General features: G+C 43.2%; 2 protein-coding genes across 2 annotated transcripts in view; one reads left to right on the top strand and one right to left on the bottom strand.

Annotated features, from left to right (window-relative positions):
- fntb (farnesyltransferase, CAAX box, beta) overlaps positions 1-3,322 on the bottom strand; it is a 41,455-nt gene extending 38,133 nt beyond the window's left edge. Inside the window, exons 1-2 of the mRNA XM_042321418.1 lie at positions 3,079-3,322; positions 1,834-1,898 (exon numbers count right to left, since the gene is read on the bottom strand). Coding sequence (XP_042177352.1) covers positions 1,834-1,898; positions 3,079-3,177 — 164 coding nt within the window. The 5' untranslated portion in view covers positions 3,178-3,322. The remainder of the gene's footprint in view (positions 1-1,833; positions 1,899-3,078) is intronic.
- Positions 3,323-11,413: 8,091 nt separating this feature from the next.
- The window catches only part of rab15 (RAB15, member RAS oncogene family), a 25,245-nt gene continuing 15,279 nt past the window's right edge, over positions 11,414-21,379 (top strand). The window contains exon 1 of the mRNA XM_024404597.2: positions 11,414-11,860. Within this exon, the coding sequence (XP_024260365.1) occupies positions 11,737-11,860 (124 nt within the window). The 5' untranslated portion in view covers positions 11,414-11,736. The remainder of the gene's footprint in view (positions 11,861-21,379) is intronic.

Genomic DNA, 21,379 nt, shown 5'->3' with positions numbered 1-21,379 from the left:
TACAGTGAAGTCTACACCTGTTGTAATTGGATACATTTTACGGTGAAGTCTACACCGGTTGTAATTGGATACATTTTACAGTGAAGTCTACACCGGTTGTAATTGGATACATTTCACAACTAAGATTAGATTTGACCCGTGTTACATTTAGCCCGACATGTTCAAAGCTAATTGAACCGCTGAGTGGTAACGTGCTTAGCTATGCCACTGTTAAAAACTCCAGGCTTGAAATGGTGTCGTTCGTACATATTTATGGAGTTAAATAAATAAAAGCAGGAATGGAAAGCTGGGACCCCAATCTTTTTAACAAAGGCCATTAAACCTGTTATTGAAAGAATTGTTGTGCATTGACTGCTTCTCAGAATGCATGTTTACCTCCCTATGGCACTTGAAACTTGAATGCGCCTCGAGATCTCTCACATAGAACACACCACAACAAGCCAACTAGATAAATAGATCAAATATTCTACTATGGAGCTGTCAGATTGGTCTATTCATTACTTATTTTGTTTGCAGGGAAAGTCAAATGTGGACTGTTCCAGCATCTTCAAAGTGAACAGAAAGACGTTTTCACTGTGCCACAGCCAAACGACTCCAGCGGAAACACTGAATGAGCCAAACGACTCCAGCGGAAACACTGAATGAGCCAAACGACTCGAGCGGAAACACTGAATGAGCCAAACGACTCAAAACACTGAATGAGCTCCAGCGGAAACACTGAATGAGCCAAAACACTGACTCCAGCTCCAGAAACACTGAATGAGCCAAACGACTCCAGCAGAAACACTGAATGAATGCCAAACGACTCCAGCAGAAACACTGAATGAGCCAAACGACTCCAGCAGAAACACTGAATGAGCCAAACGACTCCAGCAGAAACACTGAATGAGCCAAACGACTCCAGCAGAAACACTGAATAAGCCAAACGACTCCAGCAGAAACACTGAATGAGCCAAACGACTCCAGCAGAAACACTGAATGAGCCAAACGACTCCAGCAGAAACACTGAATGAGCCAAACGACTCCAGCAGAAACACTGAATGAGCCAAACGACTCCAGCAGAAACCCTGAATGAGCCAAACGACTCCAGCTTTAACACTGAAATATTACGTGTTCCTGTGTCATAGGTTAGAGTCCCAACCATAGGAAAACCCACTACTGTAAGTTGCTTTGGGATAAAAGCGTTGACTAAATATATGCTGACATACTCACTCGGTCATGGTGGCGAAAACAGCGGTGGTGCTTTGAATGGAGAGAAAAGGACAGAAACAAGTACAAGGAAGCAATGAAAACCCGCCGTGGAATGAGTTTGACATTCAGACACGTCGGTCGCGATCTAGGGCGTCATTCGGGACACGGCGCTCCAGAGCGAACCGCACCCGGCTCCGGAGCGAACCGGTGTAACTTGGTGTAACAGTTGGGATATGTTTTCCGAGCCATATCTCACATCATCTCCGCTGTGTCATAATCTACACAGGAAGTCTGTCCGACCCTAGTTCAGCTGTAAGCAAGCAGGTCGGATCTACTGGCTAGAGTTTCTTCAGAAGGGTGAAACTTTAAGAACCCTGTAGACAACTTGTTCAGAAGAGTGAAATGTAAACAACCCTGTAGATAACTTTGACTTGTATGAATTCGTCTTACTCCCAGTATTTTGTTGTATTCTCAAAATGTTCACACACAAAAAAAGGACTACAACTCAGGTCTTGTAATATTTGGTCACATTTCAGGTAAAGGACATAGCCAAGTAGGATTCAAAGCAATGACAGATTCTCACATACAAAACAAAGACTGATCATGCTGAAAAGCAGAGAATGAAGTCAAACATGTACTTACTGCGGTAAGCTGTGTATCTGCTTGTAAACACTGACTACTTCTTGAATACTGCGTTCGACTTTTCTCTGGATAAAAATAAGATGTTTGAGTGAGACACAAATCAAAACTGAAAATGAGAGCTTTAACCAGACATGAGAATGAAACTGACTGCATGCACACCTGTTAATTGTTATTATTATTTTTAAAACATTATGGACGGCAGCAAAACACTAGAATTGGCTGTCCTTTCTTGACCATACAAAACATTGTCTTTATCCAGAATAACAACATTGGAGCAGTTTCTCTCACTTCCCCCTGAGGGTGCACAGTTTTGTTCTAAGCAAGCACTGACAGAACCTGACTTAAGGGGCTATCAGTCTTTGCAACATCCATTTTTTGACTTATAAATTAATAATATGTACACATTGATTCTTGAAGAATATAACTTCTAAATGCCTCATGAGTGAGTTTTACTGTGATACACCATCAGAACCCACAAAATAAGCTTGTTTTACTCTAATGTTGTTAAACAAATAAAATAAACACCACAGTCTCAAAAAAATGGTTAAAACTATCATTTATTTGGATATCATGAATGGTCAATCCTTCCATCCATAGTTCTGTGTATACATTTGTGACCGGGGGTGGCAAGGCGCTCTGTTACTGTTTTGTACAACCGTTTACAGCTTTAACTCATCATCAAGCCCTTGATTAGTTGAATCCCACGTGTCAGTGCTGGACTAGAACAAACAAAAAAATGTGCGTATTTTGATAAACACTCCTTAGAATTGATACGAAAGTATATTTTGACATAATGAAAAAAAGTATTCATAGCATTTAAGAAGGATGTCTGCATTGCCAATCCACACCCTTGTATCGACTAATCGTGTTCTATTAAAAATCTTAGCCAGCTAGCCAGCCATGGAGCTAATTACATTACTGCTGCGGCTAATGCTAGCTAGATACTCATGGTATACATCGTACAACGAAATGGTTACTTGCATGTTCATTCTCGACAATCCAACAATAGGAAATAGTAAAAAAAAACGAACAATACGAACATAAAGTAAAATGGCAGTAGAATACAAACATTTTAGCTTGGCATGTCTCAACAAAATGCAAGTGATTTTAAAAGCACGTAAAAAAACAACACTTGTTTATGATTACGCAACTCATCACTTCTTGCCTCCAGTGTAGCTTGACAACAATGTTTGTTAGCCACGGCAGCTAACGGGGCTAATCCGGCCGTCAACTGGCTTAATTTACCTGTTCTACCGAAGTCACCGTCTCCACTCCGTCATCCGTGTATTTCTCCGCGGTGTGACATTCGCCGAAGCACCGTAACGGCGAGGATACACTTTCCATTATTGTTTTATGTGAGTTTGTTTAAAAGTGTACCGTTATTTCCCCCGATCTACCTACTTTTCTCTGCTTATCAACAGATGTAGTACAATCAGTGCTACACGGTCAGTTTGACAGTTACTTCCGGGAAAATAGGCGGGGTTTCCTAAGGCATACAGCAAGTCGGATGGAACAATTGAAATCCTCGTTTGCTGTCATAATAGTGCATTGTAGTGAATCCTAAAATGCATGCATATATATATATTTTTTTTAACTCAATCCAACCTTGACTTAATTAAAAATGTAATAAAACTGTCACTTGATTACTAGTTGACACATCATAAAACAACATGTATTATCCACAATTATAGGCTGGCACTTAGACCGCACTCAATGAGCTGTTCTCAATGAGCTGTTCTCAATGAGCTGTTCTCAATGAGCTGTTCTCAATGAGCTGTTCTCAATGAGCTGTTCTCAATGAGCTGCAAACAGGAAAACGCTCACCCAGAGGCGGCGCTCCTAGTGGCCGGGGACTTTAATGCAGGAAAACTTAAATCGTTTTTACCAAATTTCGATGAGCATATCAAATGTGCAACCGGAGGGAAAAAAACTCTCCCTCCACACACAGAGACGCAGACAAAGCTCTCCATTTGGCAAACCTGACCATAATTCTATCCTCCTGATTCCTGCTTACAAGTCAAAAATTAAAGCAGGAAGCACCAGTGACTGGATCAATAAAAAAGTGGTCAGATGAAGCAGAAGATGCTAAGCTAAAGGACTATTTTGCTAGTATGGACTGGAATATGTTCCGGGATCCCTCTGATGGCATTGAGGAGTACACCACATCAGTCAATCAATAATTGCATCGATGACGTCGTCCCCACAGTGATCATACGTACATACCCGGACCAGAAGCCATGGATTACAGGCAACATCCATACTGAGCTAAAGGGTAGAGCAGCCGCTTTCAAGGAGCGGGACTCTAACCTGGAAGCTTATAAGAAATCCCGCTATGCCCTCCGATGAACCATCAAACAGGCAAAGCATCAATACAAGACTAAGATCGAATCGTACTACACCGGCTCTTACGCTCGTCGGATGTGGCAGGGCTTGCAAACCGTTACAGACGACAAAGGGAAGCACAGCCAAGAGCTGCCCAGTGACACGAGCCTGCCAGACGAGCTGAACTAGTTCTATGCTCGCTTCGAGGCAAATAACACTGAAACATGTATGAGAACACCAATTGTTCCGGAAGGCTGCGTGATCACGCTCTCCACACACGATCTCTATTGCACTCCACACTGCCTTTTCCCACCTGGACAAAAGGAATACCTATGTGAGAATGCTATTCATTGACTACAGCTCAGCGTTCAACACCATAGTGCCCTCAAAGCTCATCAATATGCTAAGGACCTTGTGACTAAACACCTCCCTCTGCAACTGGATCCTGGACTTCCTGACGGGCCGACAGTAGGTGGTAAGGGTAGGTAACAACACATCTGCCACGCTGATCCTCAACACAGGGGCCCCTCAAAGGGTGCATGCTCAGTCCCCTCCTGTGCTCCCTGTTCACTCATGACTGCACAGCCAGGCACGACTCCAACACCATTATTAAGTTTGCCGATATTTGCCACACAACAGTGGTAGGCTTGATCACCGACAACGACGAGACAGCCTATAGGGAGGAGGTCAGAGACCTAGCCATGTGGTGCCAGGACAACAACCTCTCCCTCAACGTGATCAAGATAAAGGAGATGATTGTGGACGACAGGAAAAAGAGGACCGAGCACGCTCCCATTCTCATCGATGGGGCTGTAGTGGAGCAGGTTGAGAGCTTTAAGTTCCTTGGTGTCCACATCACCAACAAACTAACATGGTCCAAGCACACCAAGACACTTGTGAAGATTGCATGACAAAACCTATTCCCCCTCAGGAAACTGAAAATATTTGGCATTGGTCCTCAGATCATCAAAAGGTTCTACAGCTGCACCATCGAGAGCATCCTGACTGTTTCCATCACTGCCTGGTATGGCAACTGCTCGACCTCCAATCACAAGGCACTACAGAAGGTAGTGCGTACAACCCAGTACATCACTGGGGCAAAGCTTCCTGCCATCCAGGGCCTCTATACCAGGCAGTGTCAGAGGAAGGCTCTGAATATTGTCAAAGACTCCAGCCACCCTCGTTATAGACTGTTCTCTCTGCCACCGCACGGCAAGCGGTACCGAAGAGCCAAGTCTAGGTCCAAGTGGCTTCTAAACAGCTTCTACCCCCAAGCCATAAGACTCCTGAACATCTAATGAAATGGCTACCCGGACTATTTGCATTGCCCCTTTTACACCGCTGCTATTTGCTGTTGTTATCATCTATGCATAGTCACTTCAATAACTCTACCTACATGTACATATTACCTCAATTACCTCCACGAACCGGTGCCACCACACATTGACTTTACCGGTACCCCCCTGTATATAGTCTCGCTATTGTTATTTTACTGCTGCTCTTTAATTACTTGTTACTTTTATTTATTCTTATTGTTCATAATTTATAAACATATTTTTTATAAACATTCTTTTTCACTGCATTGTTGTTTTGGGGCTCAACAGTAAGCATTTTACTGTAAGGTTGTATTCAGCCCATGTGACTAATACAATTTGATTTGAATAGGAACAAAAAGGATAGGGAGGACTGGCTATAGCTTATATTTTATTTAGCTCACTTTATGTAGGCTACTTTGCACAATTACCCTACATGATGTGGTTTACTGGCAAGAAAATATAGGCCTAATGAGTTTCTTATTAGGGTACTGTCTTGGTTTGCTTCATCCCCACCCATCTCGTGTATTGCATCAATTCCGATTCAAAAGTCGAACGGGCGCGAGATGGCACACGCGAGCAAGATGAAACATCATTGCACAAACACTTGAGTCAAGAGAGGAACTGTGGTTGAGCAAGCAGAGGACAGGTGCCACCAGCGCAGGCCAGCGTGCTGAACCACAATTAACCTGAGAGCTTACGATGCTCGAATTTCCACAGTAAATTAATTTGAGAGCAGAGATTTTGTTGTTCGCCTGAAGAAATACAATACTTACTCCATGTCAAGACTCAGAAATCACTGCATCCCCACACGGATGTCTTTTCTCCCTCTCACACCAGTTTTCCAGTTTGCTCTCCAAAATCAATAATAATTGATACTATAATCTTATATAGCAAATTTGAGGAAAACGCTACCGGAGTTCTATCACCACATTTACTGTTGGACTCAAGTTCTATCAACACATTTACTGTAGGACTCGAGCTGCTAAAACACTCGACCACTGCTACTCCAACTTCCGGGATGCCTAGGAGGTCCTCCGACGCCCTCTCTTTGGCAAAACTCCATTTTGCTCATCCTTTCCTATAGGCAGAAACTCAAACAGGAAATACCCGTGCTAAGGTCTATTCAATGCTGGTTTGACCAATCGGAATCCATGCTTCAAGATTGTTTTGATCACGCGGATATGTTTCACTGATCACTGGGATATGTTTCAGCTGGTCTCTGAGAATAACATTGATGTATACACTGACACTGTGACTGAGTTCATCAGAAAGTGTATACCAGATGTTGCTCCCACTGTGACTATTAAAACCTACCCAAATCAGAAACCGTGGATAGATGGCAGCATTCGCACAAAACTGAAAGTGCGAACCATCGCATTTATCCATGGCAAGGTGACTGGGAATATGGCAGAATACAAACAGTGTAGTTATTCCCTCTGTAAGGCAATCAAACAGGCAAAACGTCAGTACAGAGACAAAGTGGATTTGCAACTCAACGGCTCAGACATGAGACGTATGTGGCAGGTCTACGGACAATCAAGGTTTACAAAGGGAAAACCAGCCACGTCGCGGATACTGACGTCTTGCTCCCGGACAAGCTAAACACCTTCTTCGCCCGCTTTGAGGATAACACAGTGCCACCGACAAGGCCCGCTCCCAAGGATTGTGGGCTCTCATTATCCGTGGCTGACGTGAGTAAGACAGCTGGCTGGAGTGTTTACGGACGTATTCACTCTCTCCCTATCCCAGTCTGCTGCCCCCACTTGCTTCAAGATGTCCATCATTGTTCCTATATCCAAGAAAGCCAAGGTAACTGAACTAAATGACTATCACCCCATAGCACTCACTTCTGTCATCATAAAGTGATTTGAGAGGCTAGTTATAGGATCATATCACCTCTACCTTTCCTGACACCCTACACCCACTTCAATTTGCTTACCGCCCCAGTAGATCCACAGACGATGCAAACGCCATCGCACTGAACACTGCCCTATCCCATCTGGACAAGAGGAATACCTATGTAAGAATGCTGTTCATTGACTATAGCTCAGCCTTCAGCACCATAGCACCCTCCAAGCTCATCATTAAGCTTGGGCCCTGGGTCTAAACCCCGCCCTGTGCAACTGGATCCTGGACTTCCTGACGGGCCGCCCCCCTGGCGGTGAAGGTAGGAAACAACACATCCACTTCACTGATCCTCAACACAGGGGCCCCACAAAGGTGCGTGCTCAGCCCCCTCCTGTACTCCCTATTCACCCATGACTGTGTGGCCACGCATGCCTCCAATTCAATCATCAAGTTTGCAGACGACACAACAGTTGTAGGCCTGATTACCAACGATGATGAGACAGCCTACAGGGAGGAGGTGAGGGCCTTGGCGGAGAGATGCCAGGCGCATAACTTCTCCCTCAACGTCAACAAAACGAAGGAGATGATTGTGTACTTCAGGAAACAGCAGAGAGAACGCACCCCTATCCACATCGATGGGACCGCAGTGGAGAAGGTGCAAAGCTTCAAGTTCCTCTGTGTACACATCACTGACAATCTGAAATGGTCCACCCACACAGACAGTGTGGTGAAGAAGGCGCAACAGCATCTCTTCAACCTCAGGAGGCTGAAGAAATTTGGCTTGGTCCCTAAGACCCTAACAAACTTTTACAGATGCTCAATTCAGAGCATCCTGTCGGGCTGTATCACCGCTTGGTACGGCAACTGCACTGCCCGCAACTGCAGGGCTCTACAGAGTGTGGTGAGGTCTGCCCAACGCATCACTGGGGGCACACTGCCTGCCCTCCAGGACACCTACAGCAGCCGATGCTACAGGAAGGCCAAAAATATCATCAAGGACATCAACCACCCGAGCCACGGCCTGTTCACCCCGCTACCATACAGAAGGCAAGGTCAGTACAGGTTTATCAAAGCTGGGACCGAGTGACTGAAAAAGGCCATCAGACTGTTAAATAGCCATCACTAGCCAGCTACTACCCGGTTACTCCACCCTGCACCTTAGAGGCTGCTGCCCTATATACATAGACATGCACTCCCTGGTCATTTTAATAATGGAACACTAGTCACTTTAATCATGTTTACATACTGCTTTACTCCTCTCATATTTACACTACCATTCAGAAGTTTGTGGCCACTTAGAAATGTCCTTATTTTTGAAAGAAAAGCACATTTTTGGCCATTTAAAATAACATCAAATTGATCAGAAATACAGTCTAGACATTGTTAATGTTGTAAATGACTATTGTAGCTGGAAATGGCTGATATTTAATGGAATATCTACATAGGCGCACAGAGGCCCATTATCAGCAACCATCTCTCCTGTGTTCCAATGGCACATTGTGTTAGCTAATCCAAGTTAATCATTTTAAAAGGTTAATTGATCATTAGAAAACCCTTTTGTAATTTTGTTAGCAGAGCTGAAAACTGTTGTTCTGCTTAAAAGAAGCAATAAAACTGGCCTTCTTTAGATTAGTGTCTGGAGCATCAGCATTTGGGGGTTCAATTACAGGCTCGAAATAGACTCATCAGTCTATTCTTGTTCTGAGAAATGAAGGCTATTCCATGCAAGAAATGTCCAATAAACTGAAGATCTCGTACAACGCTATGTACTACTCCCTTCAGAGAACATCGCAAACTGTCTCTAACCAGAACAGAAAGAGGAGTGGGAGGCCCCGGTGCACAACTGAGCCAGAGGACAAGTACATTAGAGTGTCTAGTTTGAGAAACAGACACCTCACAAGTCCTCAACTGGCAGCTTCATTAAATAGTACCCGCAAAACACCAGTCTCAACGTCAGCAGTGAAGAGGTGACTCTGGGATGCTGGCCTTTTCAACAGTACAATGACCCAACACACCTCCGGGTTTAGTAAGGGCTATTTGAGAGTGACGGAGTGCTGCATCAGCAGACCAGACTTTTGACTGGTAAATACGATATAATTGTTTGTCTGTATATTCTGTCTATCACCTCTATATTCTGTTTATAGTGGCAGCACCATTTCACAGAGTCAAATTCCTGTACATGCAAATGTATTTGTTGAATAAAGCTGATGCTAACATGTTAGTTAGCCTGCTGAGTTGGTTTATCATATCGGTTTACATTCTATTATTAGGGACTGATTATGTACTGAATGAACTTGCAGCAGGTAGCAGATTCTCCCCTTAGTGAGTTCCATTCAAAATCCCCCATGTGCTGCGTGTGTAACAGTATAACTTTAGACCGTCCCCTCGCCTATACCCGGGCGCGAACCAGGGACCCTCTGTACACATCAACAACAGTCACCCACGAAGCATCGTTACCCATCGCTCCACAAAAACCGTGGCCCTTGCAGAGCAAAGGGGGAACCACTACTTCAAGGTCTCAGAGCAAGTGACGTCACTGATTGAAATGCTATTTAGCGTGCACCGCTAACTAAGCTAGCCGTTTCTCATCCGTTACACTCACCCCCCATGTGCTGCGTGTTTGTGTCATTGGGCTTAATACACTAAATATGAGCTCCTGCCTGCAATTAGAGGAACTTGTTTTATTTTGTTTGCTTGACTTTGTTTGCTTGACTGTCTGCTTTTCATTTTACAGACACGTTGCAGGCTGACAAGTAATAAGCTAGCTAATTTTAGCTCGTAAATTCCACTCAACTCAAGGTTTTGTATACCTATTAGAATGTATTTGCCAATTAATTTGGTTATCAAGCTGCTGGGTTTCATAAATTGTTCAGCGCTTACTCACAGACAGAACAATGAGATTGGTGGGATAGTTATAAACATCTTAGGCTTTCTACTCAAACCGGCTAGCTAGCTAGCTAAACAGATGGTACTGCAGTGCATCGCCAACAAAAGGCTCGTGAGAGCCAATCACAACACTGGACTTGCCAGTTACTTGTTCTTTCGTCCATCACTCCAGTGAAAGTGACCAATTGAATGTTTCTAGACAAGTGCCCACCTTTAAGCCCCACCCCCATCAGTCTGAAATCCAAACCCAAAGGTGCAAAAATTTGAGAGAGACGAATTTGAAATTTAGAGCAACAACTTGACAATGACAAGTGACTATTGCTTTAACATATTTTTGGGGGGGATCTCTGACAATGATGTTCTGCTCGCTCAAAGTCACACTTGCAAGCTCTTAAGTTTATTTTGCACTTGCTCTACCATTTTCTTCTCTCTAGACTCAAACTGTGTTCAAATACACATACTAACCGCACTAACCGTACAATTTGTGACGTGAATTTGAGTATATAGTATGCTTATTGGTCACAGTATGGATATAGTTAGTATGCCAAAAGTTCCCGGATGTTGTATATCGCCAAAATATGAAGTATACACACAGAGGACACTATTTCCGTACTTTGGGGCCCATAATGCAGTTCTTCAGGAAATGGGGGTTGCTTCAAATCGTTTTCAGATTTTAAGAAAATGGGGAAAAGGACAATCTGACAACGCTCTGAGTTTACAAGTGCACTCTGGCACTCCACACCCGAAGTCGTAAAATGTCTAACTAGTCATTTGTTATGCTAAACTAGCTAGCAAGAGGTTGCGTAGCAACAGCATCAACTTCCGGTAGACAGGCGAAGAGCTAGTACGCTCAACTGAAAGGATACTGTTCGTTGACAGTGTACTAAAATAAACTAATAAATATTGTACTGAAACAGGCAGGTAGCAGGTCTCGAACCCTCGACCTTTGAGCCCGAGGCCCTGCGCCCTATCTACTGTGCCGCAAAAGCATGCTCGTGCGGCAGGGTCGTTACACTATGTAGTGTATATACTCATTAAGTATGTAGTATACAGTATGTTAGTATGGGTAGTCGAACACAGCTTCAATGTTTACTCACGCAATGTTTCATATTGCTCGGGCGCTCTATCTAGTGCCCGTTAGACTTTTGAAACCGGAATTTGACCCCATCCTCGTGCGTTGACGGTAATATCGAGAGAGGAAATAGGATGCTGCGGAGCGCGCATCCCCCGTCACCGCGCCCATCAGAAAGGAGGAGAGGGCTGTGGATGGAGGGAATCTGGTCCCTTCTCATATAACTACTCTTTGTTACCAAAAGAGACCGCTCCTGGTTTGATAGAAGAAAAGAGAGGTTCGAGCTTTCTCTCCCGTTTCTCGAAAGAAAATTAAAAGACGACTTTATATTTTGGGCAGACATGGGCTGGGTTGTAGGTGGGTTGGGTTTAGGGTAGATATGGGCTGGGTTGTAGGTGTGTTGGGTTTGGTAATTCGTTGCTGAGTTAGCTGGCTTGCTGTTCTTATTTCTAAGACGCTATGGCTAAGCAGTATGATGTGCTCTTCCGACTCCTGCTTCTCGGTGATTCGGGGGTTGGGAAAACATGTTTATTATGCAGATTCACGGACAACGAATTTCACCCGTCTCACATCTCCACAATCGGTAAGACCGCTTCTTTGATGCATGCATTATTTGAGGAAATCAGAATACACCTAATACGATCTGATTATCTCTAGGCTAAATAGTCTTATGGAATATGCTACTGGTGCTATATCATTAGCCTATTGAAATTATATTATTATGTACGGCCTGCACTTCCTTTGTGCAGAATGTTGTTCGCAATTTGATATTCTACATTTACAAATAGCCTATTGTATTAAAATTATTTGGCACTCTCTATTTCAAGGCACTATATATTTGCATTGTTATTCAGCTCTAAACTCCGATTAAAATAATAAATAGTTTATTTAATCGAAAACAAAAGGACAGGTGCAGGACAAATTAAAATAACCACTTGTGAGGGCATCCACTTGGCAAAAGATAAAACTGTTCATACGATGTCCAGTAGCGTAATTAAAAGAGCCACAGTTGCTACCTGGATCCTGTGATAAATGGAATGCTACTATAGTTGCTATGTGCAAACTATAAACACAATATTCAATTTTGAAAATAACAAAATGTAACACAATTACATGTTAACGTCAAAATGTTAGCAACTGCCAGAAAGATTTGGGGCACATGTGTCACAGTCATAGTGCTTCCTCTACTGGAAAAATGTGCAAAATGAACTAAAGTGGAATTAAACTTTATATGTGGGTTATAATCCTGTATATACCCTTTTAACGTGCTGCCATTAACATTCATATCACAGTAGCTCGACTTAATATAACAACACATACAAGTCTTTACAGCAGAAAATCGTCTAATTTCCCCTCTTCCACCTTGTATAGAGAAAACATTAAAGCAGTAGCCTATGGACCCAACCAGCCAGGCTCGGCACCTAGAGTTAATCCGGACAGTCATACTGATTTTCACTAGTTAGAATTCAGTACATCTACAGCTTTCTTATTGAGGCCAGTGAAATTAGCTATCAGGACAGCTTTCTTCCCCCTTTTATTTTTATTTAACTAGTCAAGAACAAATTCTCATTTACAATGACAGTCTACCCATTACGCTGCTTTAGGGAACTCCCAATCACAGCCAGATGTGATGCAGCCTGGATTTGAACCAGGTACTGCAGTGATGCCTCTTGCATTGAGATGCAGTGTCTTATATCACTGCACCACTCTGGAGCTTGAAACCAATATCTCTCAGAACAGCCTTCTTCCCCCCTTTACCAATCTCTCTCTCAGGGCAGCCTTCTTCCCCCCTTTACCAATCTCTCTCTCAGAACAGCCTTCTTCCCCCCTTTACCAATCTCTCTCTCAGAACAGCCTTCTTCTCCCCTTTACCAATCTCTCTCTCAGGGCAGCCTTCTTCCCCCTTTACCAATCTCTCTCTCAGTACAGCCTTCTTCCCCCTTTACCAATCTCTCTCTCAGGACAGCCTTCTTCCCCCTTTACCAATCTCTCTCTCAGGGCAGCCTTCTTCCCCCTTTACCAATCTCTCTCTCTCAGGGCAGCCTTCTTCCCCCTTTACCAATCTCTCTCTCAGGACAGCCTTCTTCCCCCTTTACCAATCTCTCTCTCAGGGCAGCCTTCTTCCCCCTTTACCAATCTCTCTCTCTCAGGGCAGCCTTCTTCCCCTTTACCAATCTTTCTCTCAGGGCAGCCTTCTTCCCCTTTACCAATCTCTCTCTCTCAGGGCAGCCTTCTTCCCCCTTTACCAATCTCTCTCTCTCAGGGCAGCCTTCTTCCCCTTTACCAATCTCTCTCTCTCAGGACAGCCTTCTTCCCCCTTTACCAATCTCTCTCTCAGGACAGCCTTCTTCCCCCTTTACCAATCTCTCTCTCAGGACAGCCTTCTTCCCCCTTTACCAATCTCTCTCTCAGGGCAGCCTTCTTCCCCCTTTACCAATCTCTCTCTCTCTCAGGACAGCCTTCTTCCCCCTTACCAATCTCTCTCTCAGAACAGCCTTCTTCCCCCTTTACCAATCTCTCTCTCTCAGGGCAGCCTTCTTCCCCCTTTACCAATCTCTCTCTCAGAACAGCCTTCTTTCCCCTTTACCAATCTGAAGCATCGATCATCATGTCACCAGAATAAGACCCTCAATATTTATTGGAAAGGAGCATCAAGCTCATCACCGTGCACTTTCACCACCCTGTGAAGTTCATCACCCTGTGAAGCTCATCACCCTGTGAAGCTCATCACCCTGTGAAGCTCATCACCCTGTGAAGCTCATCACCCTGTGAAGTTCATCACCCTGTGAAGCTCATCACCCTGTGAAGCTCATCACCCTGTGAAGTTCACCATCCTGTGAAGCTCATCATCATTTATTTAATCTGTAGCCTAATAAACTGCATGCTTTCTCGAGTCGCAGTGGAAGGACCACACACCATGTCATCGCAAGACTCTTAAGTTAACTTCGATATGATGGTTATTATATCACTATTTCCGCATAAAGACGTTTCCACTGCCCTTTCTCGCATAATTAATTTCACAGATACAAAAAGATCCCACCGTGTCAAAAAAAGAAAAGAAAAAACATCTGTCGCCATTTATAAAATGTATATAAATTTCTAATAAAACTTCCTGTTTCCATCACAGCTGCCGTGATTTATTTATTATAAAAGGTATGACTTTACATAAAAACTATGGATGGGAACTTGGTTAGTGACTGCTCATTGAACTCCACCTCCCATCGCAGAGAAATCCCAGACAGTGTCCCAAAGGCCACCCTATTCCATATGGAGTGCACTACTTTTGACAATATATTAAATAGGGTGCCACCTGGGAGGCATCAACACATCACCCACTGCAGAGGAAGTCATTGGTTGGATTAAGGGTGCATCTATAGCCGGGCATCCCCGGTCTCTCACCTCTACGCATTGATTGGGAAGAGGAGACTTTAACTAGTAGTGGGTGTGACATTTTTATTTATCTGTTATTTTACCAGGTAAGTTGACTGAGAACACGTTCTCATTTGCAGCAACGACCTGGGGAATAGTTACAGGGGAGAGGAGGGGGATGAATGAGCCAATTGTAAACTGGGGATTATTAGGTGACCGTGATGGTTTGAGGGCCAGATTGGGAATTTAGCCAGGACACCGGGGTTAACACCCCTACTCTTACGATAAGTGCCATGGGATCTTTAATGACCTCAGAGAGTCAGGACACCTGTTTAACGTCCCATCCGAAAAACGGCACCCTACACAGGGCAGTGTCCCCAATCACTGCCCTGGGGCATTTGGGATATTTTTTTTGACCAGAGGAAAGAGTGCCCCCTACTGGCCCTCCAATACTGTACAGAGATGTGGGTCTACTAGACAAGGACATCTGACTGCAAAACAGGGACACAATAGGGATTAGTGTAATTCAATCTGTTTGCCTGTGCCAGCTTTTCATGTGTTGATAAATCGTCCTTGAATTCGAGTACATAAATCCTTGAGTACATCATACAGTAGCAACCATTCTAGAATAGAATTGAGGAAATATTTGGGGAAAGTTCCAATTTCTAGAATAATGGTGATTGAGAATGCTGAATACAGATGCCAAATATCATACCCCCAAGATATGCTAACCTTTCACCATTATAATGGCATGGGGGCATGATATTTGTGAGTCCACATTAATGTAGAATGGTTTATAAACATTCTATTCTTATTTACAATAAAAGTGACTCCAAAATTACACAGTACATTATCTACCATGAATTTCTATTGGGCACAAAATAACCTGAAACGCAACCAAAACAAACAGAAAATGTGTACAGTCACAAGCTTGATTTTTTATTTATTTTATTTATTCTAACCTTTATTTAACCAGGTAGGCTAGTTGAGAACAAGTTCTCATTTGCAACTGCGACCTGGCCAAGATAAAGCGTAGCAGTTCGACACATACAACAACACAGAGTTTACCCATGGAATAAACAAAACATACAGTCAATAATACAGTAGAACAAAAGAAAACAACAAAAAGTCTATATACAGTGAGTGCAAATGATGTAAGATAAGGGAGTTAAGGCAATAAATAGGCCATGGTGGCGAAGTAATTATAATATAGCAATTAAACACTGGAATGGTAGATGTGCAGAAGATGAATGTGCAAGTAGAGATACTGGGGTGCATAGATAGTAGATGTGGTAGATGTGCTCTGACAGCTGGTGCTTAAAGCTAGTGAGGGAGATATGAGTCTCCAGCTTCAGTGATTTTTGCAGTTCGTTCCAGTCATTGGCAGCAGAGAACTGGAAGGAAAGGCAACCAAAGGAGGAATTGGCTTTGGGAGTGACCAGTGAGATATACCTGCTGGAGCGCGTGCTACGAGTGGGTGCTGCTATGGTTACCAGCGAGCTGAGATAAGGGGGGACTTTACCTAGCAGAGTCTTGTAGATGACCTGGAGCCAGTGGGTTTGGCGACGAGTATGAAGCGAGGGCCAACCAACGAGAGCGTACAGGTCGCAGTGGTGGGTAGTGTATGGGGCTTTGGTGACAAAACGGATGGCACTGCCAATTTGTTGAGTAGAGTGTTGGAGGCTATTTTATAGATGACATCGCCGAAGTCGAGGATCAGTAGGATAGTCAGTTTTACGAGACGAGGGTATGTTTGGCAGCATGAGTGAAAGAGGCTTTGTTGTGATTTTGGAAGCCGATTCTAGATTTAATGTTGGATTGGAGATGCTTAATGTGAGTCTGGAAGGAGAGTTTACAGTCTAGCCAGACACCTAGGTATTTGTAGTTGTCCACGTATTCTAAGTCAGAGCCGTCCAGAGTAGTGATGCTGGACGGGCGGGCAGGTGCGGGCAATGATGGGTTGAATAGCATGTATTTAGTTTTACTTGCATTTAAGAGCAGTTGGAGGCCACGGAAGGAGAGTTGTATGGCATTGAAGCTCCTCTGGAGGTTAGTTAACACAGTGTCCAAAGAGGGGCCAGAAGTATACAGAATGGTGTCGAATGATGAAGTCATTGCTATGAATATGGGACCAAATACAAAACTTGTGACTTCTTTCAATACACATATAAGTGAATTGGTCCCAATGCTTTTGGGGAGAAAAAGTGCTGTAATTTCTAAACCCTCAAATTATAGCTGACAGTCTGCACTTTAACCTCATATAAGGAAATCAGTCAATTTAAGTAAATTCTTTAGGCCCTAATCTATAGATTTCACATGACTGGGAATACAGATATACATTTGTTGGTCACAGATACCTTTAAAAAAAAAAAAGGTAGGGGTGTGGAGTAACCAGTCAGTATCTGGTGTGACCACCATTTACCTCATGCAGAGCGACACATCTCCTTCGCATAGAGTTGATCAGGCTGTTGAGTGTGGCCTGTGGAATGTTTTCCCACCCACTCGTCTTCTGACTAGTCAGGATCGATGGAAAGATAAACGGAGCAAAGTACAGAGACTTGAAACCGATCGAACATCTCTGGAGAGACCTGAAAATAGCTGTGCAGCGACGCTCCCCATCCAACCTGACAGAGCTTGAGAGGATCTGCAGAGAAGAATGTGAGAAATTCCCCAAATACAGGTGTGCCAAGCTTGTAGCGTCATGCCCAAGAAGGCTCAAGGCTGTAATCGCTTCCAAAGGTGCTTCAGCAAAGTACTGAGTCTGAATACTTACAGTATATAAATAAGGTATTTATGTTTTTAATACATTTTCAAACATTTCTAAAAACCTGTTTTTGCTTTGTCATTATGGAGTATTATGTGTAGATTGATGAGAATAATCCATTTTAAAATAAGGCTGTAACGTAACAGAATGTGCAGCAAAATATACAGTACCAGTCAAAAGTTTGGACACGCCTACTCATTCAAGGGTTTTCCTTAATTCTGACTATTTTCTACATTGTAGAATAATAGTGAAGACATCAAAACTATGAAACAACACATATGGAATCATGTAGTAACCAAAAAAGTGTTAAACAAATCAAAATATATTTTATATTTGAGATTCTTCAAAGTAGACCCCCTTTGCCTTGATGACAGGTTTGCACACTCTTGGCATTCTCTCAACCAGCTTCATGAGGTAGTCATCTGGAATGCTTTCCCAACAGTCTTGAAGGAGTTCCCACATATGCTGAGCACTTGTTGGCTGCTTTTCCTTCACTTTGCGGTCCAACTCATCCCAAACCATCCTAATTGGGTTGAGGTCAGGTGATTGTGGAGGCCAGGTCATCTGATGCATCACTCTTCTTCTTGGTCAAATAGCCCTTACACAGCCTGGAGGTGTGTTTTGGGTCATTGTCCTGTTGAAAAACAAATGATTGGCCCACTTAGGGTTGCACATTTTGGGGAATATTCAGAGGTGGAAACTTTCTGTGGGAATTAACAGGAATATATGGGAATTAACGGAAATAATTTCAAATTAAAATTAATACAATTTAAATGTAGATGTTTTTTGCATTGGATATATTTACCATATCATATGGAGACAGAAACATAAGCCTTTTACCTCATAAGTAGACATAATTATAAATGATTAAATCCTTCCAATATAATTGTTTTATTTTATTTAGTTAAGAATTGAACTTTAAGTAAATTAGTTGACTATTCACATGGGATGATTTCACTGAACAGCAAAAGAAAGGGAATATTGAATGACCCCCAATGATCCATTGCATCTCCCAAAAATGTTTTCAACATACATCTGTAAAATGATAGTCTAAAAACTAAAGCATTGGTCGTCTTCCTCTCAGGCTTCTATGTCTTCTCCCTGGACCTCCTCAATGTCCACCTCTTGAACATCAGACTCTGAGGCCTCATCTTCACTGTCACTTTCCAACCTTGTTGAGGATGGCTAGTTGTCAGGCTCAAAAAACCTCAAAATTGCCCGGATGGCTACCAATTATTCCACCCTTGTATTGGTCAGCCTGTTGCGTGCTTTGGTGTGTGTTCCCAAACAAGGACCAGTTGCGCTCTGAGGCGGCTGATGTTGGTGGTATTTGGAGGATGATTGAGGATGATTCACAAAGTCCCTTCTACCAGGTGGCTGATGAGATATGTTGGCACGACTGCCATATTGCATCTCCACCCCAAAGCCCTTGCTTGGAAGTATAATTCGCCAGACTGCGAAGAACCTTGCCCTCATCCAGGCCAAGGTGGCGAGACACAGTAGTGGTGACACCATAGGCCTTGTTGATCTCTGCACCAGACAGGATGCTCTTGCCAGCATTCTTGGGGTCCAACATGTACGCTGCAGCATGTATGGGCTTCAAGTCTTCACGCTTTTTGATGAATTTCAAAACTGCAGTTTCCTCTGCTTGGAGCAACAGTGAAGTGGGCAGGGCTGTACGGATTTCTTCTCTTACATCTGCAAGCAGAGTCTGAACATCAGACAGGATGGCATTGTCTCCCTCAATCCGTGCCATGGCTACTGCTATATGTTTCAGGAGTTTCAGGCTGCTTACTACTCTCTCACAAAATACATCATACAGGAGAATCCCCTTGATGGAGCTGTCCATATTGGCAGACTGAGATATGGCCATTTCTTGGAGAGACTCCTTCCCCTCCAAGAGACTGTCAAACATGATATCAACACCACCCCAATGGGTGTTGCTGGGCAGCTTCAATGTGGTGCTCTTATTCTTCTCACTTTGCTTGGTGAGGTAGATTACTGCTATAACTTGATGACTCTTCACATGCCTAACCATTTCCTTGGCTCTCTTGTAGAGTGTATCCATTGTTTTCAGTCCCTGATGTCCTTGAGGCGCAGATTCAATGCATGAACAGCAAATGTAATGTGTGGGTAGGACTCCTCCACTTTAGACCAAGCAGCCTTCATGTTCGCAGCATTGTCTGTCACCAGTGCAAATACCTTCTGTGGTCCAAGGTCATTGATGACTGCCATCACCTCATCTGCAATGTAGAGACCAGTGTGTCTGCTCTTGTAGAATACTGGTTATGGGGTGGAGATGATGTCGTTAATTATTCCTTGCCTACAAACATTCGACCACCCATTAGAGATGATTGCAATACAGTCTGCTTTCTCTTTGATTTGCTTGACCTTCATTTGAACTCTGTTGAACTCTGCAGCCAGCAAATGAGTAGATAAAGCATGTCTGGTTGGAGGGGTGTATGCTGGGCCAAGAACATTCAGAAATCTCTTCCAATACACATTGCCTGTGAGCATCAGAGGTGAACCAGTTGCATACACGTTCCTTCATTGACTCAAAAAACTTCTGATTCCAGGAGGACCATGAGCTGTTGCTATCGATAAGGTGTCTGATTCATCATTTTCACCATGAATAGAAGTAGAGGGACTTTTGTCAGAGGTTGCTTGCTGTGAGCGCAGAGGGAACTTTATGCACTTGGCCAGATGATTCTGCAGCTTTGTTGCATTCTTCACATATGATTTGGCACAGTATTTGCAAATGTACAGAACGTTTCCCTCTATATTAGCTGCAGTGAAATGTCTCCACACATCAGTTACTCCCTGTGGCATTTTCAAAATAAGACAAGAAATTGTTAAAAAAAAATACAAATAAAAAATACAATTCCATGTACAGTTAAATAGTTAAGCAGTTAGATTAAACAACTCCTTTGTAAGATAAATGTTTTAAAATGTAACATGTATGGAAACAGGTGAATTAACACTCCTCAGTTAGCAGACTCAAGCAAGCTAAAAGCCACATGGTAGCAAAAAATAACTAGCAGAAAATGTTAACAAGTTAGAAATTACTAGTTAACAAAATATAATGTATGTCGTATAAAATATTTTCACCCAACCCAGTATTGTAATCAACACTTACCAGAAAGCATGTAGTCTTTGGCTCAGACAGTGTAGTGGTGTGGGCTCAATAGCATCTCATTAGTGTGCAAGATCTTGAGAATCAGCTGTACAGTCGTGGCCAAAAGTTTTGAGAATGACACAAAATATTAATTTCCACAAAGTTTGCTGCTTCAGTGGCTTTAGATATTTTTTGTCAGATGTTACTATGGAATACTACTAATTACAAGCATTTCATAAGTGTCAAAGGCTTTTATTGACAATTACATGAAGTTGATGCAAAGAGTCAATGTTTGCAGTGTTGACCCTTCTTTTTCAAGACCTCTGCAATCCGCCCTGGCATGCTGTCAATGAACTTCTGGGCCACATCCTGACTGATGGCAGCCCATTCTTACATAATCAATGCTTGGAGTGTGTCAGAATTTGTGGATTTTTGTTCGTCCACCTGCCTCTTGAGGATTGACCACAAGTTCTCAATGGGATTAAGGTCTGGGGAGTTTCCTGGCCATGGACCCAAATATCAATGTTTTGTTCCCCGAGCCACTTAGTTATCACTTTTGCCTTATGGCAAGGTGCTCCATCATGCTGGAAAAGGCATTGTTCATCACCAAACTGTTCCTGGATGGTTGGGAGAAGTTGCTCTCAGAGGATGTGTTAGTACCATTCTTTATTCATGGCTATGTTCTTAAGCAAAATTGTGAGTGAGCCCCCTCCCTTGGCTGAGAAGCAACCCCACACACGAATGGTCTCAGGATGCTTTACTGTTGGCATGACACAGGACTGATGGTAGCGCTCACCTTGTCTTCTCCGGACAAGGTTTTTTCCAGATTCCCCAAACAATCAGGAAGGGGATTC

This window comes from Oncorhynchus tshawytscha, linkage group LG05 (assembly GCF_018296145.1).
Source record: "Oncorhynchus tshawytscha isolate Ot180627B linkage group LG05, Otsh_v2.0, whole genome shotgun sequence".
Taxonomy (NCBI): Eukaryota; Metazoa; Chordata; class Actinopteri; order Salmoniformes; family Salmonidae; genus Oncorhynchus; species Oncorhynchus tshawytscha.
This window is presented reverse-complemented; position numbering and strand designations above follow the sequence as displayed.